At 47.7% G+C, this 18,595-nt stretch overlaps 6 protein-coding genes across 6 annotated transcripts; 2 read left to right on the forward strand and 4 right to left on the reverse strand.

The window, feature by feature from the left end:
* Positions 1-1,355: 1,355 nt before the first annotated feature.
* BDV27DRAFT_162611 (glycoside hydrolase family 5 protein) lies at positions 1,356-2,715 on the reverse strand (the record flags this gene model as incomplete). Its single annotated transcript, XM_032073420.1, has 6 exons — positions 1,356-1,885; positions 1,962-2,059; positions 2,139-2,203; positions 2,257-2,409; positions 2,483-2,541; positions 2,619-2,715. 6 exons carry the CDS (start codon positions 2,713-2,715, stop codon positions 1,356-1,358), a joined length of 1,002 nt encoding a protein of 333 aa, XP_031922530.1.
* A 934-nt stretch (positions 2,716-3,649) lies between these two features.
* On the reverse strand, positions 3,650-4,747 carry BDV27DRAFT_149561 (putative cellulose-binding GDSL lipase/acylhydrolase; the record flags this gene model as incomplete). Its single annotated transcript, XM_032071078.1, has 5 exons — positions 3,650-3,853; positions 3,913-4,168; positions 4,231-4,480; positions 4,535-4,617; positions 4,668-4,747. The coding sequence occupies 5 exons, from the start codon at positions 4,745-4,747 to the stop codon at positions 3,650-3,652; spliced, it is 873 nt and encodes a 290-aa protein (XP_031922531.1).
* Positions 4,748-5,544: 797 nt separating this feature from the next.
* Positions 5,545-6,865, reverse strand: BDV27DRAFT_168550 (thiolase-like protein; the record flags this gene model as incomplete). Its single annotated transcript, XM_032074802.1, has 3 exons — positions 5,545-5,978; positions 6,078-6,721; positions 6,783-6,865. 3 exons carry the CDS (start codon positions 6,863-6,865, stop codon positions 5,545-5,547), a joined length of 1,161 nt encoding a protein of 386 aa, XP_031922532.1.
* Positions 6,866-7,240: 375 nt separating this feature from the next.
* Positions 7,241-10,964, reverse strand: BDV27DRAFT_168553 (tRNA (34-2'-O)-methyltransferase regulator RTT10). Its single transcript, XM_032074803.1, has 3 exons — positions 10,857-10,964; positions 8,080-10,803; positions 7,241-8,028 (listed from the first exon to the last, which is right to left on the reverse strand). The coding sequence occupies exons 1-3, from the start codon at positions 10,872-10,874 to the stop codon at positions 7,297-7,299; spliced, it is 3,474 nt and encodes a 1,157-aa protein (XP_031922533.1). The 5' UTR covers positions 10,875-10,964; the 3' UTR covers positions 7,241-7,296.
* Positions 10,965-11,178: 214 nt separating this feature from the next.
* BDV27DRAFT_136076 (ssDNA endodeoxyribonuclease RAD2) lies at positions 11,179-15,339 on the forward strand. Its single transcript, XM_032068680.1, has 2 exons — positions 11,179-14,955; positions 15,019-15,339. Exon 1 carries the CDS (start codon positions 11,328-11,330, stop codon positions 14,736-14,738), a length of 3,411 nt encoding a protein of 1,136 aa, XP_031922534.1. The 5' UTR covers positions 11,179-11,327; the 3' UTR covers positions 14,739-14,955; positions 15,019-15,339.
* Positions 15,340-15,376: 37 nt separating this feature from the next.
* On the forward strand, positions 15,377-17,761 carry BDV27DRAFT_136078 (Eisosome component PIL1/LSP1 family protein). Its single transcript, XM_032068681.1, has 4 exons — positions 15,377-16,067; positions 16,189-16,322; positions 16,379-16,562; positions 16,626-17,761. Exons 1-4 carry the CDS (start codon positions 15,950-15,952, stop codon positions 17,231-17,233), a joined length of 1,044 nt encoding a protein of 347 aa, XP_031922535.1. The 5' UTR covers positions 15,377-15,949; the 3' UTR covers positions 17,234-17,761.
* Positions 17,762-18,595: the final 834 nt, after the last annotated feature.

An 18,595-nucleotide genomic window follows, 5' to 3' on the forward strand; every position in this document is an offset into this window, starting at 1 on the left:
CCTTTTGGTTTCGGATTTCGGCCCGATTAGGCGGTCGAGACTACTGGCATTGACCGTTTCGCGGAGTGCGGGTTTTTGAGCGCCAAAACCGGCCCCAAAACCAACGCCGGAAAACCGAGAAAAACGGAATATAACCGGCGGTGGGTAGAAATAGGCCTAGTACAGTCAGGATTCAGTCCAGCTCTAGTTATAGTATGGTTTTCAGGCACCTAGGACCACCCCCCTAAGGGGGGTTCTATACCCCTGTTCTAGAATCGTCATCATGCCCCCTGCCTAGGTTTACCGACTAGACCACGTGCCTGCGTTGGTTCTGAATTACCATTACATAGTATTAGGCCTTCCTATACAGGTTTAGCGTGAGGTCCAAATAACTAGCGTGAGGTCCAAATAACAATTCCCTAATAATAATATCATTATTAAACATATTGGAACAAGGGAGAACCACAATCGGAATTAAAGTTGTCAAATCGAAACTGATCTGAGGCATTTGTGATCCACAACACGGCCACCTTAGTATTAAAATAACCATCCTTCTAGACTAAGTATGTTCGCTCTAAATCATAAATAATACTTCGATAACTAGCTGAAGGCGCAAGCAGGCTTCCCTATTTAAAGCTTGGCAGCTTAACTTGTTCTATACAGGGATCATACAGGATCGAAATTGAATTGGGAGACTCAAAGACCTGCGCTGCCTTAAGGCAGTCAACGGAATACCAGATCAGGTAAAAGCAGCAGAAGCCGTTCCTTCCGTTCCATTGGATCCAACCAAATTCTCCCACTGGATCAATCAGGCACCGAATTTCAATCCCTCAAGGTGGAAATTTCGCGGAGAATTAACTCCATCCATTCCATATACTATACAACCTGAAGTTATTCATTCAGTACTATCGTGATGATAGCAACTATAGGCATGTAATAAGATGCATGCAAGGACCAGTCACTTGCGATATCAAGCTTACGATTAACCTTTAGGCATCTCTTTTAAATTGAACGACACTGCCGACATAGTGGAGCAATTCCTGAGTCCCTCAAAAAAAAAAAAATTCTTTAATTCCTGTACAGGGTTAGACTAGTACCCATAAATTACCGGGGCTGTGCTTTTGTGGTCCATGCCCTACGAATTGGTGGGTCACATTCCATTCATGTCAAAAGTATTATCGAGTCAATAGCTTGTTCAAAAAACCGTCAGCAACTCAATTTACGTGTACAGACAGATATGATACTTTGCCGATGCCTTTTACCGAAACTGTGGCATTTAGAACATCCTGAAATAGAACTATCTACAATGTGCTCAGCACCAGAATGACAAGAATGACAACCTGACATTATTTCACACCCTGTCCGTCGCAGTGTCTCTATCCCAGGTATGCCTGCAGAACGTCCATCATTCCCGTGAACGCAACTCCATTTGGAGGTTCCAAATTGTACATATAGTCCCCCCACCATGGGCCGGCAGCCCACCAAAGCGCACCCTTCCACACGTCCGTGTTCTCAGCTAGATAATCCAACATTCCTTTCACGGCGGTTTTACACTGGTCGTTGTTTCCACCGGCGAACTCACCGATGATACCGACCTTCTTGTTGTCCTTGAGCCACTGAGTAGCACTGGTGACGCGCTCCTGGCCAATCGTTCCAGATACGCAGGTCTCGGAGGTACCAGACCCATCCGAGTCCAAATACTGGTGCATCTGGTAGACTATCTTGTCCTGGGGATCCTCCAAGTTCTTCATGTTGTCGTTCACATCGGTCCAGGTCCATGCCCCGGTGTACGAGTTACCTTCAACGAATATATATTGCTCCGTGGCGCCAGCCTCTCGGATCCCGTCGATGGCGGCTTGGTTGAGGTTCAGGACCAGCTCTTGGTCCATGTCATGGTATTCATTGTCTGTGAATTTGGTGTTAGGATCGAGGATACCCAACTCAATGTAATAATGGGAAAGACCCCGATTGGGCCGACGTACTGGTATCGAAGATAACCAAGGAGTTGCTCTTGAACTGTCCTGCCAGGTTCTTCCAGAAGGTTTGGAAGTCAGATGCAGTGGATATGATCTCGCCATTGCTGTCATGATCAAAGTTAGACGGAATCCTCTTCTTTAACCCTCCGCAATATGCGAGTTCGGGGCCTACGAGATACTCACAATCTTCCATAGTTATGGGGATCCAAGATAGCATGGACACCTGCATCAGTGACGGCATTGACCACCTGCAAGCATCGTCAACACCCCAGATATTCTTTTTGGCAGATAGACAACTTACTGTTGTCAAGTTCTGCAGGTAGGCCTCATCGTATGCCCCCGTCATTGAGTCTGGAACCAACCTCTCCATCTTGAATTGGATACGAAAAATATTCATCCCCTTATCAATCAGGGTGGTAATGGCCGAGACATCCGGGAAGATATAATCTGTACCCTGTAGCAATTACACTCAGTTGGTGAACGAACATCTCATAGCGCATGGTGATCATTTGTTCGAGGCCACATACCCATACACCAGGGAGGTTGTTCTCGCCGAATTCAGCTCCCGACTCATTGGCGCCGATCCCTGTATGATTTGTTAGCACAGTGATTTCAAACTAAAGACAGAAGAAAGAGACAGAAGATGACGAAGGGCAGACTAACATTGGAAGACTGAATCCCTCTTTTTTTGCTCCTTAGCCAGAGGAGCAGCAACCGCAGAACCAGCTACGGCAGCAAAGAAAAGGGTACGGAATTTCATTGTAACGAGAGCTCAGAATGGAACAAACGAGACAAAGGAGAAGAATATAGAAGGATCGACAACAGGTCAACTGCTTGTGCCCCAATAATCCTTCCATCGCCGGGGAACTGGCAGGATTATATATACTAAAAGCCCGAGAAGTCCTCTCAGTCGGATCTGGACAAAGATAATAATTCACAACATCGTTGCGTCGGGACTTCCTCCTTTCACTACAGATAGCACGAACTGATTCGTGGAATCCATGACTTGAAACATGCCGATCAGGAACAAACACACTGGATGTCGGGGTTTCGGCCCGTAGGGACGCAAAGCCATTGACATCTCGGTTGTTGAGAAAACCAGACCCACGTTTTAGCCAATTACTACTACTTCGAAGAGTGGAGTGACGATGGTAACAATTAGTTCAGTCAACGGGTATCAGAATTATCCGGGGACAGGCTTGGAAATTATGTAGGGTTCCCTTTTGCCGTCTTGGCCCTTGGATGAAACGCCACGGAGATGAAATCTTCAGGTACGCGTGACAGCGATCGACAGCCTAACAAAAGCCGACTAGTTGAATGAGACAGATGAGGAGATGCAATCTTTGCACGTCCGTGCCTTTCTAGGTATGGTCCTTTCGGGCTTCCTTGCATAATTCTGGTTTTCTCGTGTCCATCGCAGCGTTCAGTGTCATATGCATCGTGACAATACTTCCGACTCGACACGGAACAAGAATATGCAAGGGTCAATCATATGATAATCTAAGTCATACACGTGTAAGCGCTGTCATCCGAAATAAAACCAGATTATTTGGTGTCCTGTCTCAATGATCAGTTAACAAGGGGACACTCTTTTACGATACTACAATGAGGTCAGCAATAATGCCCAATACATACTCCTTCGTTTACACATCAAGTCAAACTAATAAGCTTATGTACAATGGATATCCCGTAAGCTACCATGCCCCCAAAGGCTGCAGAACCTTCTTCATATCTTCCGCTTGGAGCTGATGATACTTAGCAGAAGGGTGATAGTCATTCCACCAGATACAGGAGGTGCCGTCCTCATTGATGCAAGTAGCATCGGGGAAACCGTAGTCTGTGGGGTTATCAAGGATCTTTGTCATGAAAGACCAAGAGTCGTAGTATGCGACAGTAACCTTTAGCAGCAGGGTCGGTTAGTCTTCGAATACTACGAACACACCGTAACTATACTTACGTCTGTATGATTGGTTTTGAACTCATCCACCAATGATTCAAGGTTTTTATTATAAACAGCCAAATATGCTGCATGCTGCTCAACCGTGGCATTGCCCTGATTAATGAACATGGGGCTTCGGCTCGTAGGAGGCACATTGAGGAAGAGGAATTTGCGACCTCCAGCACTGTAGATTTGCTCCACTAGGGAAGCAAGCCGTGCGATCAACTTCGGTGTGAATGTATCGGCATCGGTATTGTAGAATGCATTTCCGATGCTAAGCTCAACAAGTGAGTACTGGGCTTGTTTCAAACGGTTTCACTTGAACAGGGGACATACTCATTGATTCCAATCCAGAACCCGAAAACGGAATTATCCGCCGACCAAGGCGCAGAAGCCGGCTTGGTGCTGTATTTTTCGTCGAAAATATCGACCTGGGAAGCAAGGTCCACGTCTGTGGACCCCTGGACGAGCGAATTATCAATGCTAGCACCGCCCACTGCCAGATTGTAGGAGAGGACGAGAGACGCATTCTGCCCCGTCGTCAGGTATCCAACCCAGTTCTCACCCCCGGTGGTGGTACCAGTTCCTGGTCTTGCATCAATATGTGGATAGTACAATCGGTGTACTATGTAACACTCACCCAAGGCGGGATTTCCCATGGGATTCGAAGGAGATGGCTGTTCTCCAGTGGTGCTGAAACCGGTTTGCGTATATGAGTTGCCACTTGCATAGAGTTAGTTTGTTTAGAATAGTCGTAAAAAGACATTCCATACAATGTAAAGAAGTAAGTACTCGTAGTGTTTACAGCTCTCGGCCACGGCCGCGCAGCAACCGTGGAGATGGCGCTTGCCATGAGCCAAGAGTTGAGAAGCTTCATGGTAAGAGACACAGTTCGTACGGTAGAAAGATACTGTTCGCAAAGATCACTAGCTTATTGAAACAACCTCTCTTCTTGCAGAACCGGAGGGTCTCCGTCCACGCTTTTATAGGCATGCATGCTCACGGTCCAACAAACCTAACTTATACACTCCACTGAAAACGTCACAGGAATCCTCGAATGATAAGAACTAAAAAAAAAAAAAAAAAAAAAAATGGCATGTTTGAAGAGCGTCAGTTATTATCCATTCAGCATTACCAAGTGGAGTACATCGGCGACTGAGGTCTGCTTGGCCCTCAGAGCTCCAAATTACCCGGAATTCCTCTCTGGATGTCTGGTCTCGTTTGGTGCCGGAAATAATTTCACCGAGACACAGCGCGTTGAAGAAAACTGTTTTCCTTATCCCGGGGAAGAGGGGAAATTGGGAGTGAAGATCGCAATTCTTGATTGCAGTTGTCAGACGTTGTTTCAACTGCCGGTGGGGTTCGGACCCTATGCCGTTTTGGTCACGGCATATGAATCTCAGTTCATCCACCAAGTCAGATATAGTGTAGATTCGCTGTCAATATATTAGAATCTACCTTCTATGCGTGGAAAAAAAAAAAAAAAAAAAGTCATTGATGTCGAGACTAGGACGTTATACGTAATGTTCATCAGCTGGATGGGGATTGAATTGAAAGAGCTAACCCGGGAGCTCCAATATCAGTACAAGACATAAATCGAGACAAACAAAGTGCAGCCACAAAAGCTCTCTCCAGTAATTAGAGTAATGATCACTCGCACCAGAGTGCCGCATACCTCAGGTTCTCTGTGGAGAGTTTGTGCAGGACTGCCATCTCCAATATAACTCCAGGTCCAATTGCCAACGCTATGACTTTATCTCTTCCATTTGCACTATGATCACTGCCATTCCCGTGATGCCTCATATAATCGAGTATGTTGAAAACAGTGGAGGAAATCGTACTCCCCCTAGACCTGTAGACTGCGTGACTATGGGACAGGTTAGACTTTCGAAGATCTAGTGCTTCTTGAGCAAAGTTCAAGGAAGAACGGCCTGGGAAATCTGAAGCCCAGTTGTACGAGTTCGGCAAGCCACGAGTGAGATCAGAGCGAAGGCTTGGAGTTGAGTTGATGAGAGCCGTGAAATTGAGAAACAACTCAGAAGAGTCGAGTCTAGGGATAAACGTCGATATAATCGGTGTAAACCCTTGGTGAGGAGAATTTCATTAGGCAAACCGCAGGATTTGGAACATAGAATATGTATCATTGGAGACTAGGTATGCAGTCGAGGAATAGATGTACTCACCAAAAGGTCCAACGTTAAGCTCGCTGTAACCCTCAGACCCATTGACTATCACGCTTCGAAACCCAAGTAAATCCCAGATGGGGCCTCTTTCGAGTACTTTGGTGCCTATCCAGTTAGTGAGCACTAACGCAGACGCACCGTCGCTGAATCGGGACAGTCCAAATCCCACTTCCTGGTCCACATCAATACGGTGGAGCTCTGCACGAGCAAAAAGTGTCGGCAAGTCGCACGAAACAACAAGAGCTCGCGCCGGCAGCCCCTGAAGAGCCGCTCCTGCGAGAAGATCATGAGCCATGCGCAAAGCTGAAACTCCACCGGCGCAGCCAAGACCATGTAGTAGAGTGCGGTGGACTGTGGGACGAAGGCCAAGCGTGCTACATAAGGTGATGTCAAACCCCGGGTTTGCAGTATTCGTACATGTCACAGCTACAACATGAGTTATGTCGTACATAGAACCGCCCCATTCTGTAATAGCACCCTTTGCAGCACGACAAACTAGTGAAATAGCGTGTTCCTTGAATAGAGCGCCGGTATCTGCGATCGTGGGTAACGTCTGCTGGAACCATATTGGATCATCCAGGGGAAGGACGCTGCACAAATGCCTAATACCATATCTTTCGATGAGATCCAATGTTTTCGATACTCTGGATAGCAAGTTAACCAGCGACCATAGAAAGGAAAGGGGTGACCATCTATTAGCCTTACGCCGGAGAGTGACGACAATGGCGAGATAAGAGTGCTTCGAGGAAATCTCGCTGGAGGAGAGTGGCACCATATTGTGTCGCCATTCCCACCACTGAGATGGTAGGGCTTGGGTGTTCATCTTGTGTAAATATTTGACGGCATGCTTGTTTACATACACGCCAACGTGTGATGAGCACCAGGCGTACCGCATGGTATCTCTGTTTCAAACTGAGGAACTGCATCTTGATGTGAACTGGATTACAATGTGGTGAGGTGCAAAATGAGTTTGGTAGGAAGTTCAAGCACAGGCTTGCATGTCTGTGAGTATAATCGCTGTGGCGACATGTGGATGTGTTCTCGGCGTGCTCACCCTGGTCGTCACCTACATTCACAAGACAGCTCTTGCTTATACACTGATGTTAATGTCAGTTAGCAGTATAATTGGTTAGAAAACTGGGTTGCTTAATATTGAAACTCTCTATATTCTCTGCATCCGATCCATGCAAACATCACATCGTAACCACAGTTGCACAAGTCAAGGCAGTCGGATGCCCATCATTTCCATGCCAACACCACAGACAAGAAGCTTGGTCTCCCCAGACTGTTCGCGGATGAGACCCAGAGATGATATGTCTGCTACGGAGCTATATCTATCTGCTATCATTTGCACTTGAATTGCGTTCGCCCCGGTTTTCTTAACATCTACCTCAGCGCACCAGATCTTGACCCGGTGGTCATTACCTGAAGTAGCAATAACGGCATGCATGGTTCCCTTGTCCTGACATTGACGTTGCATGAGTATCTTTCCCGTTGTGATACATGCCGCATGGGCGTCGGGGATTGTGATTGTGGTAGCATCGCCAGCCTCAGTGCTCGTGAAGTTCGTGTTCAGTAGGGAGAGCGTCAGTGCATTGTCATCACCGGCCGCAATGACAAGAGAAACTGCATCCGATAGATGGGCAAGCTCCAGGCATTTGATACTGTTCGAATGGGTCTGGTATCTGTTTTCGCATGAGATGTTCTTGGGGGTAATCGAAAACGTGCCGATGGGCTGTTTCAGGCGAAGAGCCGAAGAGATGGTATAGTACGGCTCTAAGACCGAGGTTAAGTTCCAGAACGTGAAATAACCATCTGTGGAGGCTGTTAAAAGGCTCAGGGAGGAGCCGCGCAGCAGGAAGCATGCTTCGGTGAGGCAATTGCTTGTATAACTGCCCTCCGCCAGTAGGGTGAAGTTGCCACCATCGACCGTCGAAGAATAGTGGAATATCTACATGGTTTAGTAAAGGGGTATAAGAGAGCAATGGCCACGGAACTTTACCTTGAGTGTGGAGTTAGAATATACTAGGCAGAATAGGAAGCTGCCGTCCGACGTATTCTCATCTACCTGCAACACATCAAAGCCGGTCACTCGAAGATCAGAGAACGGATCATCCCTGACTGAGGCTACTGCATTTGTCGCAAGTCCAAACAATGGAATCGAGCGAACCTGCCAAACGATGAATTCTTCGCTCCCGCCACTGGTGAAGAGAAAATTCCCCTTCTTTGACCAGCGGACTTGCTGCAGTCCGACCAGATGCTTTTTCAGTACCCGCAGACATTTAAAGGAGCCCCGCAGCTTTTCTTCCTTTGGTTTTGTCGGTGCAAATATACGCACGATAGTATCCTCCGCCCCAGTTGCAAAGAGAGGGCCATCGGCCGAGTGGGCTACATCCATAGCCTTGATCTCTCTTCCATGTCCTCCCGCACGTAGAGTACGGTTAGCATCACCCCGAGTCTGAAGAACATTGAGATTCTTTTGGATCCATATAAACAAGCCGGAACCAGGTTCCTCTGGGTTGGGTTGGAAGGCCCATCTCCGATGCGCACCACCACATAAGCGTCTGACAATTTCAGATTGCGTGGTCTCGTTCCACAAAACGAACTCTTTTCCATGGAACCCATACAGCATAAGATCATGGGAATGTCTGTCAATATAAGCACCCTCTATTTCAATGGTCCGAGTAGCATTGGAGCGATGGATCGTTTGAACAGTAGCCAAGTTTTCTGAATCTCCGTCGGTCTCCACCTCGTGCACACAGTAGACTCCAGATCGACCGCAAGTCAAGAAATAATTAAGGGAAGGGCTGGTTTCTCCATAAAGTGACGAAAACGATGATATATGACTGATACCTTCCTTAGAATGTATCTTACGATTCCAGATGGGTTGTTGAATAGGTATCGTGTTCCCAACGCGATATAGGATAAGGGAACCGTGCGCATTACCAAGAGCAACAAATCGGTTGCCACAAATCAAGCTTGCGCAAGTTACGCCAAAACTATGAGGAAGGGCTAAGGTTAGAGTCTCAATTCGTGATACCTCCCCTTCTGATAGTGATATTTTGATTAGACTCAAATGGTCTTCTTGTTCGTGGGATGAGATGAAAGATAAGGTCTCAGGCGAATCGGAAGCACCACGGTTATAATCAAGGGCAAGGAGCACCAATGGCCTTGGGCCACTTTCAACAATTCTGAGCAGTGATCTGGTGTTGTGATTGTACAGACGGATTAATCCTTGTGCATTGCCCAAAAGCGCAATGCCACACTGTGGCAGGGAAGCTATGGCACAATAAGATGAGAGATCTTCTTCATGGAACAGTGTTTCCTTGAGGATGACGCTCTCAGTCGAAGTCTCCGGGCTGATCCAACAAACCTGCACCTCGCCACGTGTAGTAGTTGTTAGGAAATGTTGTGGTGTAACAAAGGTGAACGCCCTAACTGATTTATCGACCCTAGATTGAGATATTCCAGGACCAGCCGAGGCAGTAATGCTGTTGTTTCTGTTCGGCAAAACAACTGCACATTCCTCATTCACCTCTATCTTGAAACTTTTTATAGCGCCATCAGCACCACCAGTATACACCGTTGTATCCTTCGCAGTGCTGCGCATGCATAAAGACCAGATATGCTTTCCGGTATGGTTATGCCATGAAGAGATTTGACCTAAACTAAACTTCGGCCTCGGAGATGATGGTTCCCAACTGAGATTCCAAACTATACAAGTTGCATCCTCGCCACGTGAGAGCAGGCTCATATTGGACTGATCCTCAGCTCTTGTAGGCAAGAAATGAACACTCCATATCCGAGCTTTATGACCAAAGGCACTTGCCACACAGGATCCTGAGCCAAGGCCATCGCCAGTAGCTGCTCCACCAAAGCCGGTGCTTCGAAGTTCAAAACCATCCGTCGAATAGGCTGAAGGATCATTAGGGGATGCATGCTCACAGTCTGAGATATTCCATATCCTGACTGTTCTATCGTCACTACAACTCGCCAGGAACCGTCCACTGGGGCGACCAGGTAAAGAGGCAATTGCAGGAGATATCCGGACCCCAAAAACAGATCCCTCATGGCCGGTGAAGAAATGATGGATGGAGCCAACAGCACTGGGACTAAGGTGCACACTTTCGTCCAAAAAGCAAGACCAGACTATCACCTCACCAAAGACGGTTCCAGCAGCAATCAGCACGTGCGATGCCGAACATGATATAGTATCGGCTGAGTAGAGAATAGACTTGACTCCAGCCACGAGCTGCTGAAGATGAATCGATTTCGGATATGCCGACGAGCCTCCATGCACTACATAAAGCCCAAGGAGGCTATTATGGGCGGTCACCACGTAAGCCCTGTCCACTCCATTTATGGAGTCAGGCGCACACCCAGCCAGAACCCAATCTGGCGCTAGATATTCCGCACTGATAGGAACCAAGGACGCTTCAGATGTTTCAGCAGCCTCATTTCTAGCAAAATACAAGTCGATGATTCTCAACGATTCACCTCCCCAAGCTAGAACTTGTGCGTATGAATTACCCGTTTGCTCGTCTTTCTGATTCAGAACTATGAACCCATGGACGTTATTTCGTTTGAAGGTCTTTAATTCGGCCAATACTTTGCCACTCCCATCATCAATCAACCGAGAGTACGGCCCTTGTCCTTGCAAAACAAGTCTTGCATCTCCCAAATCAAGTGCTTTCAATGCAGTTACAGGGAGGCAGACATTTATGTGCTAAGGGTGGGATTAGCGGTTGCATTGTGCGGTATTGAATATCGATTACCAACCTCGAGCGGTAGATGCATTGATGCAAGAGACAACACATTAGTTTGCAGGCCCGTGAATTTTTGAATGAAAAGTTTCCTGACGCTCAAATTTCTACAGCAGCGTTTCCCCACATGCCTCGATTATCATTTCCAAAATTCCAGAATTTCTAGTTAGTTATCGATAGCGAGGCGGCTTATGTAATACATAAATTTCGCCTTAGGCAATTTATTTTCCAGTAAGAGGCATAATTGAGCACGTGATATCGCGGTTCTCGTGTCAACGCAGTGGCGACACGAGCCGAGGGAGTTACTTACAATCATCTCTAGTTATCGCAGTGTCGAGGGTCGTCCCACCGGTTGGCCTGTCGACTTCCGTGAGCCTTCAAGACCGTGTATACTCTTCACAGTTTGGTCTATGAGTGCGTCATAAGGTCATGTCGTCGAGAGTAACTACTATGACGCAACCTTAGATCCGCCATTCCCTAGGTCAGCATGGGCGTCCATGGGCTTTGGACCGTTTTGCAACCTTGCGCGCGGCCTATAAAACTAGAGACACTGAATAAGAAGCGCCTAGCAGTTGATGCTTCGATCTGGATATATCAGTTCTTGAAAGCTGTACGTGATAAAGAAGGGAATGCCCTTCGTAATTCTCATATCGTTGGCTTCTTCCGTCGCATCTGTAAGCTGCTTTACTTCGGAATAAAGCCGGTTTTCGTGTTTGACGGTGATGCACCGATTCTTAAAAGACAAACCATAGCTGGCAGAAAGAAAAGACGGGAGGGTCGCAGAGAAGATGCCGTACGAACCGCCGGGAAGCTGCTTGCCGTGCAGTTGCAAAGGTCCGCGGAGGAAGAGGCAGCCAGACTCAAAAATGGAGTGTCTGGAGAGCAAGAGGAAGTCCCGGATAATCCGGTGTATGTCGAAGACGCTGGTATGACCGAGAAAGAGAAGCGCCAAGCTCGGTCATTCAGGAAAAGGGATGCTTACCACCTCCCGGATTTACATGTTTCACTCGAAGAGATGGGGGCTCCAAACGATCCGCGGATTATGTCTCGTGAAGAACTGGAAGAATATGCAAAGCAGTTCTACAGAGGTGAAGACATTAACCTATACGACTTCTCCAAGATCGATTTCGATAGCCCATTTTTCATGAGTCTTCCTGCCACGGATCGATATAATATCCTAAATGCCGCGCGACTACGAAGTCGGCTGCGCATGGGTTATTCTAAGGAGCAGCTTGATAATATGTTTCCAGATCGTATGGCCTTCTCAAAGTTCCAAATTGAGAGGGTGAAAGAAAGAAATGACCTTACTCAACGTCTGATGAATATTAACGGCATGAATGGTGAAGATGCTTTCTATAAATCGGGCCAGCGGATTGCTGGAGAGCGCGGTAAGGAGTATGTGTTGGTCAAGGACAATGCCGTGGAAGGTGGCTGGGCGCTGGGTGTCGTAGGAAATAAGGATGAAGGGCGGGAGCACAAACCTATCGATGTCGACCAGTATGGCAAGCAAGAAATATTTCCAGAGAAGGATGAAGATTCGGAAGACGACGGGGGGTTTGAGGATGTGCCCATAGAAGGCCTCAACCGACTTCCCAAACTTGAGTTCCTTCGGGAAGACATCTTCGATGTTTCGATCAGACAGCAAATGCAGGAGAACACTGAGCGAAGGGCCACTCATGGTCTGCCACAGAGCCATGAAGATGACTCTCTTTTCGTGCAAGAGGATGAGCACGAAAGACTACACCGCTGCGGACGTCGCGCTATTGATGATATATTTGAGATGGATGGAGAGAATCAAGATGAGGATCTTCAAAAAGCGATAGAAATGTCGCTGAGACCCACACCTCCTCTAGATCAACATGATAACGACATGCCAGACATCTCGATCAATCGTAACAGTGTTCCTCTAGTTCCGCTCAAGGAAACTATAACAAGTTTCAGTCCTGAGAGCGATGGCGATGACGATGACGATGACTTTGCAACTGCCCTGGCGCAGTCGAAGAGGGCAAAGAAAGACCCAGCCTCGAATCATCCTTTTGATGGGCCTCTTCCTTTTGAGTCTATCAAGCTTGACAAGCCCTTCAAAATGAAAAAGTCCCAACATGAAGAGCTCGATCAGCACGCAGGTGGCTTCGAAAAAGAATCAGCAAAGCAAACAAATACCGAACGACCGTTACCACCTTGGTTTTCTGGGGGTAGCTCGACTGCCGAGTTTATTGCCGATAACGATGGTAACCCATTGGAAGCTCGTCGAGATAATACCATGACCCCAGACCATGTTTTCCTGAAAAATCATCAAACTCCCAAAGTCATTGATGTTGATATGCTTCCTGGTTCAGATGAGGTGATTGACTTGGAAGCAAACTCTGAGGAGTGCAAACAGCCTCGGGCTACACAAACACTGAACAAGACAGAGAGTCCGACAAAGGATACTACGGCTGCATTCCGTGAGATTTTTACGACAGCTCCTGAAGCTATCAACATCCCCGGACAAGTTTTTATTGCAGAGACTGCCCATGAACCATCTACTTCCCATGAAATAGAGGCTAGTAGGGATGAGCAAGCAAACCTGTATCGTACTCAACCGTCGCCATCTCCCGAGTTTGAAGATGTTGAGCTACACCCAAAAGAGGCGACAACTGGCACTATCGTTCCTGAGGTGGAGTCACAAAGCCATCGAGTTGATGAGCTTGAAGATATAATTGGGGAAGATGATGGGTTTTCAGACCCAGAAGATGAGGAACTGATGCGACAGCTTGCAGCTGAAGGTGAAGAACACGTCCGATTCGCGGCTACATTGAACTCTACGTCGCACACCGAGAATACATTTGATTACGAGCAGGAGCTCAAACAGCTGCGATCCCAACAGAAGAAGGATCGCAGAGATGCGGATGAAGTGTCTCAAATCATGATCTCTGAGTGTCAGCAACTTCTAACGCTGTTTGGCTTGCCCTACATTACCGCACCAATGGAAGCCGAGGCTCAATGTGCAGAGCTGGTGACATTGGGCCTCGTCGATGGCATCATCACTGATGATAGCGATATTTTCTTGTTCGGGGGTACACGCGTCTATAAGAACATGTTCAACCAAGGGAAATTTGTCGAATGCTATCTAACTTCTGATTTGGAGAAAGAATATGCCCTCCATCGAAGGAAACTTATCAGCTTTGCCCATTTACTTGGCAGTGATTATACAGAAGGTATCCCCGGCATTGGACCGGTGACAGCGCTGGAAATTCTCACTGAGTTTTCTAACCTGGAGGAGTTCCGTGATTGGTGGACCCAAGTTCAAATGGGAGTGAACGTATCTGTCGGGGAGCATGCTGCTTTTTACAAGAAGTTCAGGAAGCAGGCTTCTAAAATTTTTCTGTCGCCTTCTTTCCCGAATGGCCAGGTTGATGCGGCATATCTCGAACCCGAAGTCGATTCGGATCCATCTCCCTTCCAGTGGGGAGTCCCCGATTTACATGGCCTGCGCAATTTTCTGATGGCGACGATCGGATGGAGTCAGGAACGGACCGATGAAGTTCTGGTGCCAGTTATCCGTGACATGAACCGCAGAGAGCAGGAAGGCACGCAGTCTAACATCACAGCTTTCTTCCAAGGACCTCAGGGGGCCGGCGCTTTTGCACCGCGTGTCCGCAGCGGAGGCCAGAGCCGAATGGAAAAAGCATTTAGCCGACTTCAACACGAAGCCAGGAGCGAGGCAGTCCAGTCTACGCAAAGTACCAGAGCTGAGACCAACCCAGCGGAGCAGTCGGAAAGCACTGGTTCCTCCCAACCTCCACTAGAAAAAAAAACTATGGGCACTAAACGGAGTGCACAGACTAAGGATAGTGTGAGTGGTGATGATGTCACCGGAAAGAAACGAAGGACCCGACGGACCACGACGAAGTAACTAAAACTCTCTCGCTCTCTACTTTATTATGATTCCTCTTTCTTTTCCCCCCCTTCTTCCTTCCCAGGTTGTTATGTAATAGAAGCTTGAATAAACTATAGATGGCGCACAACCCCACTGTTAGTCATAGCCACATAATGTTGCTTTGGAGCCAATAGCTCGGGATGCGATCTGACGACGATCCCTAATGCGGAGACAGTCGATCATTTGACTCGATCTGGAATTTAAATTAACCTTATACACTAGTCGCATATCACATATCATGCGTGGTTGTACAAACTGTTGCAAGGCATATCATGCCGCGTGAAACGCTATGATACGAAGTTGAATTGGAACCACCATGGATCACCTTGTTTATAAATAAACCAAATCAAAATAAGAATTCATTTTTAAAAGAGGGTCCTGGACAAGGTAACCCTAACAGCGCGTGATGACATCCGTTTGAGATTTTTGTCTCTTCAACGTTGGAAACAGTAAAAAAAGAGTTTTTCAGAGACGGGAATCGATGACATCAGTGAAATGAACAGAAAATGTTTTTCTTATTTTTTTTTTTGGGTCGCAATGACGTCGCAGATCACGACTTAGCTCTTGATGATCATCGAAACAGATTATATTCTTCTTCTTTTCCTCCCCCGCAGATTCCTTCCCCCCGGTGCAGAAGACGATCCTCTGGAACTGCATGTTCATGTTCACTTGAGTCCATGTAAAATTATTTGTCAATTGAGAAAAACGCTCGTCATTAATTGTTCATCACTGCCTAACGTGATATCCGAATCGGGTTAGCCTCCCGAGTAGTCTCGACGTCACCGGCGGTTCTCCTGTTGCAACAGACCAACTCCACTGCTCTCTTCTCACTTGGATCAAGGGGGAAAAGAAGGCTGGAAAAGAGGTTCAACCAGGAAAAAACAACAAAAGTACCATCCCCCGTTCCTTGGGTCGGTTTGACCTAAGTATACGATTTTCGCCAGACACCTCGTCCGCTCACTGCGTTGGTCCCGGTTGCAGTTCCTTCCCCTCGTGCCCTCATCGTCCTTCCGTCGCATCCCGTTGCGCCCACTGGTACACGTCACTCCTGCGCAAAGCGAACCTTCAAAGAAACCGCATCATCCATTTTCAGACGATCTTTTCCAAACTTTTTTTTTTTCTGATTGATTTCTCTGTATCCTTTTGTCTCGTTCGCTTGCATCTAGCTTCCCATACAAACCGTAGCTATGCATCGCACCTACTCCATGCGCCAATCGCGCATGCCCACCGCATCGCAGATTGAGAATCCGCCTCCGCCATTGTCCACGACCAAGACAAACCGATGGATTGGGAAAGGCGGCTTCGGTGAGTGTGTCCGAGTTCCTTCGGCTGCCTCGCGGCAAATGAAAGTTTTCCCTTGCGAGCAGCCCCCCGGCAGCGATTGAAGCTGCTACGCAAATGGTGCTGACAATGCCTACTGGCCCAGGCCATGCCTTCCGTAAGAATGCCGCCGGCGCATTCGGACCCGACCTTGCAAGGAAGCTCTCCCAACTCGTCAAGATGGAGAAGAATGTCATGCGCAGTATGGAAATGGTAGCCAAGGAGCGCATGGAGACCGCTGTACGTGCGAGAGAGATGCACACAAATCATGGGAATGGCGACTAACATGTTCACAGCAACAATTGTCCATCTGGGGTGAGAACTGTGACGAGGACGTGTCCGACATCACGGACAAGATCGGCGTGTTGCTCTATGAAATTGGAGAGTTGGAAGACCTCTATGTCGACCGTTATGATCAGTACCGTGTCACCATCAAGAGCATTCGCAACATTGAAGCTTCCGTTCAGCCCAGCCGAGACCGTAAGTTGATCTTCATTGTTCAAGTACTATAGCTTAGACTGATCCTTACGACGAACTATATAGGCAAGCAAAAGATTACCGATGAGATCGCCAAGCTCAAGTACAAGGACCCGAATTCTCCCCGGATCGTTGTTCTCGAGCAAGAGCTGGTTCGCGCGGAAGCCGAGTCCCTCGTGGCCGAGGCTCAGCTTTCCAACATCACTCGCGAGAAGCTCAAGGCAGCTTTCCAGTACCAGTTCGATGCACTCCGTGAGCACTGCGAGAAGGTGGCCATTATCGCCGGCTACGGCAAGCACCTTCTGGATCTCATCGACGATACTCCAGTCACCCCCGGTGAAACTCGTGCCTCATACGATGGATACGATGCCAGCAAGGCTATCATCCAGGATTGCGAAGAGGCACTCGCCAACTGGGTTACCTCCAAGGCCGCCGTCAAGTCCGACGTGTCACAGCGCACGCGCACCCTATCTCAGCGTCGCCGAGAGGCCATCGGCAAGAACCGCGAAGGCGTCGACCTTTCTACTCAGGACCAGCCCATGAGGGGCGATCGGGACTCGTGGGTCCCTGCTGATCAACACGCAACCTATGTTGAAGATGGTGAGGAAGTCGCCAGCACCGTGGACGGAGAGGCTCGGGGTCGAGAAGAAGAACGCGAGCCTGTCAGCGTCTAAGGCGGCCGATTTGCAGCCACGAACATCAACGTTGGTATATTATATGTTGATGGTTTTTGTCGAGTCCTCGTCTTTTCATCCTTGTGATACTCCGGATTGAAGTCCCGCTTGATGTGATGTTGTCGTTTTGCCGTGATTTCATCTCTGTTCATGTTACCACCCGTGTGTTATTTACTACGCTTAATTCAACCCCTCCAAGGGCACCTACCCGACAAGAAGATTGTATCCAGATGCCCATTCTGGCCGTTGTACGCCTCGAATCCGGCTGATAATGTCATGACCCTCTTACTATTCACGGATGGAGAACAATGTTAATACTGACCGAAAAAATGAACCGAGGGGGCCAAGAAACGAGAGACTGGAGTATTTGTGATACTATGGGTCAGACTGTCGGAGAGGGGAGGGAGTCATTGTTTAATTGAATAATGTAATACCATACTATCTGCGACAGAATATTCTTATAGTGATTTTGAATTGGTCACGCGGCTGCTCTGGATAGGAATAGTAATTAATTCTTTTCAGGTAGAAGTTCATGGTCCATGAGACAATCATTGTCTCGTATACTTCTAAGTATCAGGAGTAGTTACGGATGACGACGTTTAATTCCCGCTTCAACTGTGGTCCACTCGTTAACCCCCCTCGCTATCTCCGATTGGCCATTGGTGTCGATCTGTCTCAAATCAAGTAACATCGCGGACGATCACCATCGCATCCCATCTGCGATAAGAACATGGACTAGTACTCCGTCCATACGACGTACATAGCAGAGAGACAACACAGTCCCCTAACTTTCCCCTTCCAAGAAGTACCAAAGATCATCCAAAACAAGAGTTAAGAACTTGACGCAACCAGGACCGCCGGTATCATCGCAAATGCCAATCCCGGGACTATTTCATCTCGCAAGACAACTCAGAACTCCACTAACGTTCGTACGCCCCCGTAATCGTGGACTGATTTGGTACTGATTATCGTTGGTCGCCCCCGGAATTTCCTTCTGGACCTTAAATAGCCGAACGAGTATGATGTCAACGCCATGGTCCGTTGCTTCCCCCGGATTCCGCGCTTTGTGACTGACCGCTTTTCTTGTCAAGAGTGATGAAACATCTACTCGAGAGGTTGTTTTAAATTTTTTTTTTTCCCTATTGCCATCCGGGTATATATGTACAGTATGTGTGAATACTCTGTATGGATGTGTTCAATATTCGTGGCGGATTATACCTTCCAAAGAGTGCCCTGTCCGTCACTTTCCTCGCTTGTTACTTACATAGTACTCGTAGGGCATCCATACACGGGTCGTCTGTATGATCAAGCTGCTTTTGTTCTCCATAAGACTGGGTATATGTGTATACATCTAACTCAGGC

The sequence above is a fragment of the Aspergillus caelatus genome (genome assembly GCF_009193585.1).
Source record: "Aspergillus caelatus strain CBS 763.97 unplaced genomic scaffold BDV27scaffold_262, whole genome shotgun sequence".
Taxonomy (NCBI): Eukaryota; Fungi; Ascomycota; class Eurotiomycetes; order Eurotiales; family Aspergillaceae; genus Aspergillus; species Aspergillus caelatus.

What these genes read in the sequence shown, in the direction of transcription:
- BDV27DRAFT_168553 (XM_032074803.1), bottom strand. An exon ending in ATTCTAACTCCACACTCAAG is followed by an intron (nt 8,029 to 8,079) that starts GTAAAGTTCCGT and finishes TAAACCATGTAG; the next exon opens with ATATTCCACTATTCTTCGAC.
- BDV27DRAFT_136076 (XM_032068680.1), top strand. Translation starts at nt 11,328, where the DNA reads ATGGGCGTCCATGGGCTTTGGACCGTTTTGCAACCTTGCGCGCGGCCT.
- BDV27DRAFT_136078 (XM_032068681.1), top strand. Translation starts at nt 15,950, where the DNA reads ATGCATCGCACCTACTCCATGCGCCAATCGCGCATGCCCACCGCATCG. An exon ending in GATTGGGAAAGGCGGCTTCG is followed by an intron (nt 16,068 to 16,188) that starts GTGAGTGTGTCC and finishes CTACTGGCCCAG; the next exon opens with GCCATGCCTTCCGTAAGAAT. An exon ending in CGTTCAGCCCAGCCGAGACC is followed by an intron (nt 16,563 to 16,625) that starts GTAAGTTGATCT and finishes CGAACTATATAG; the next exon opens with GCAAGCAAAAGATTACCGAT.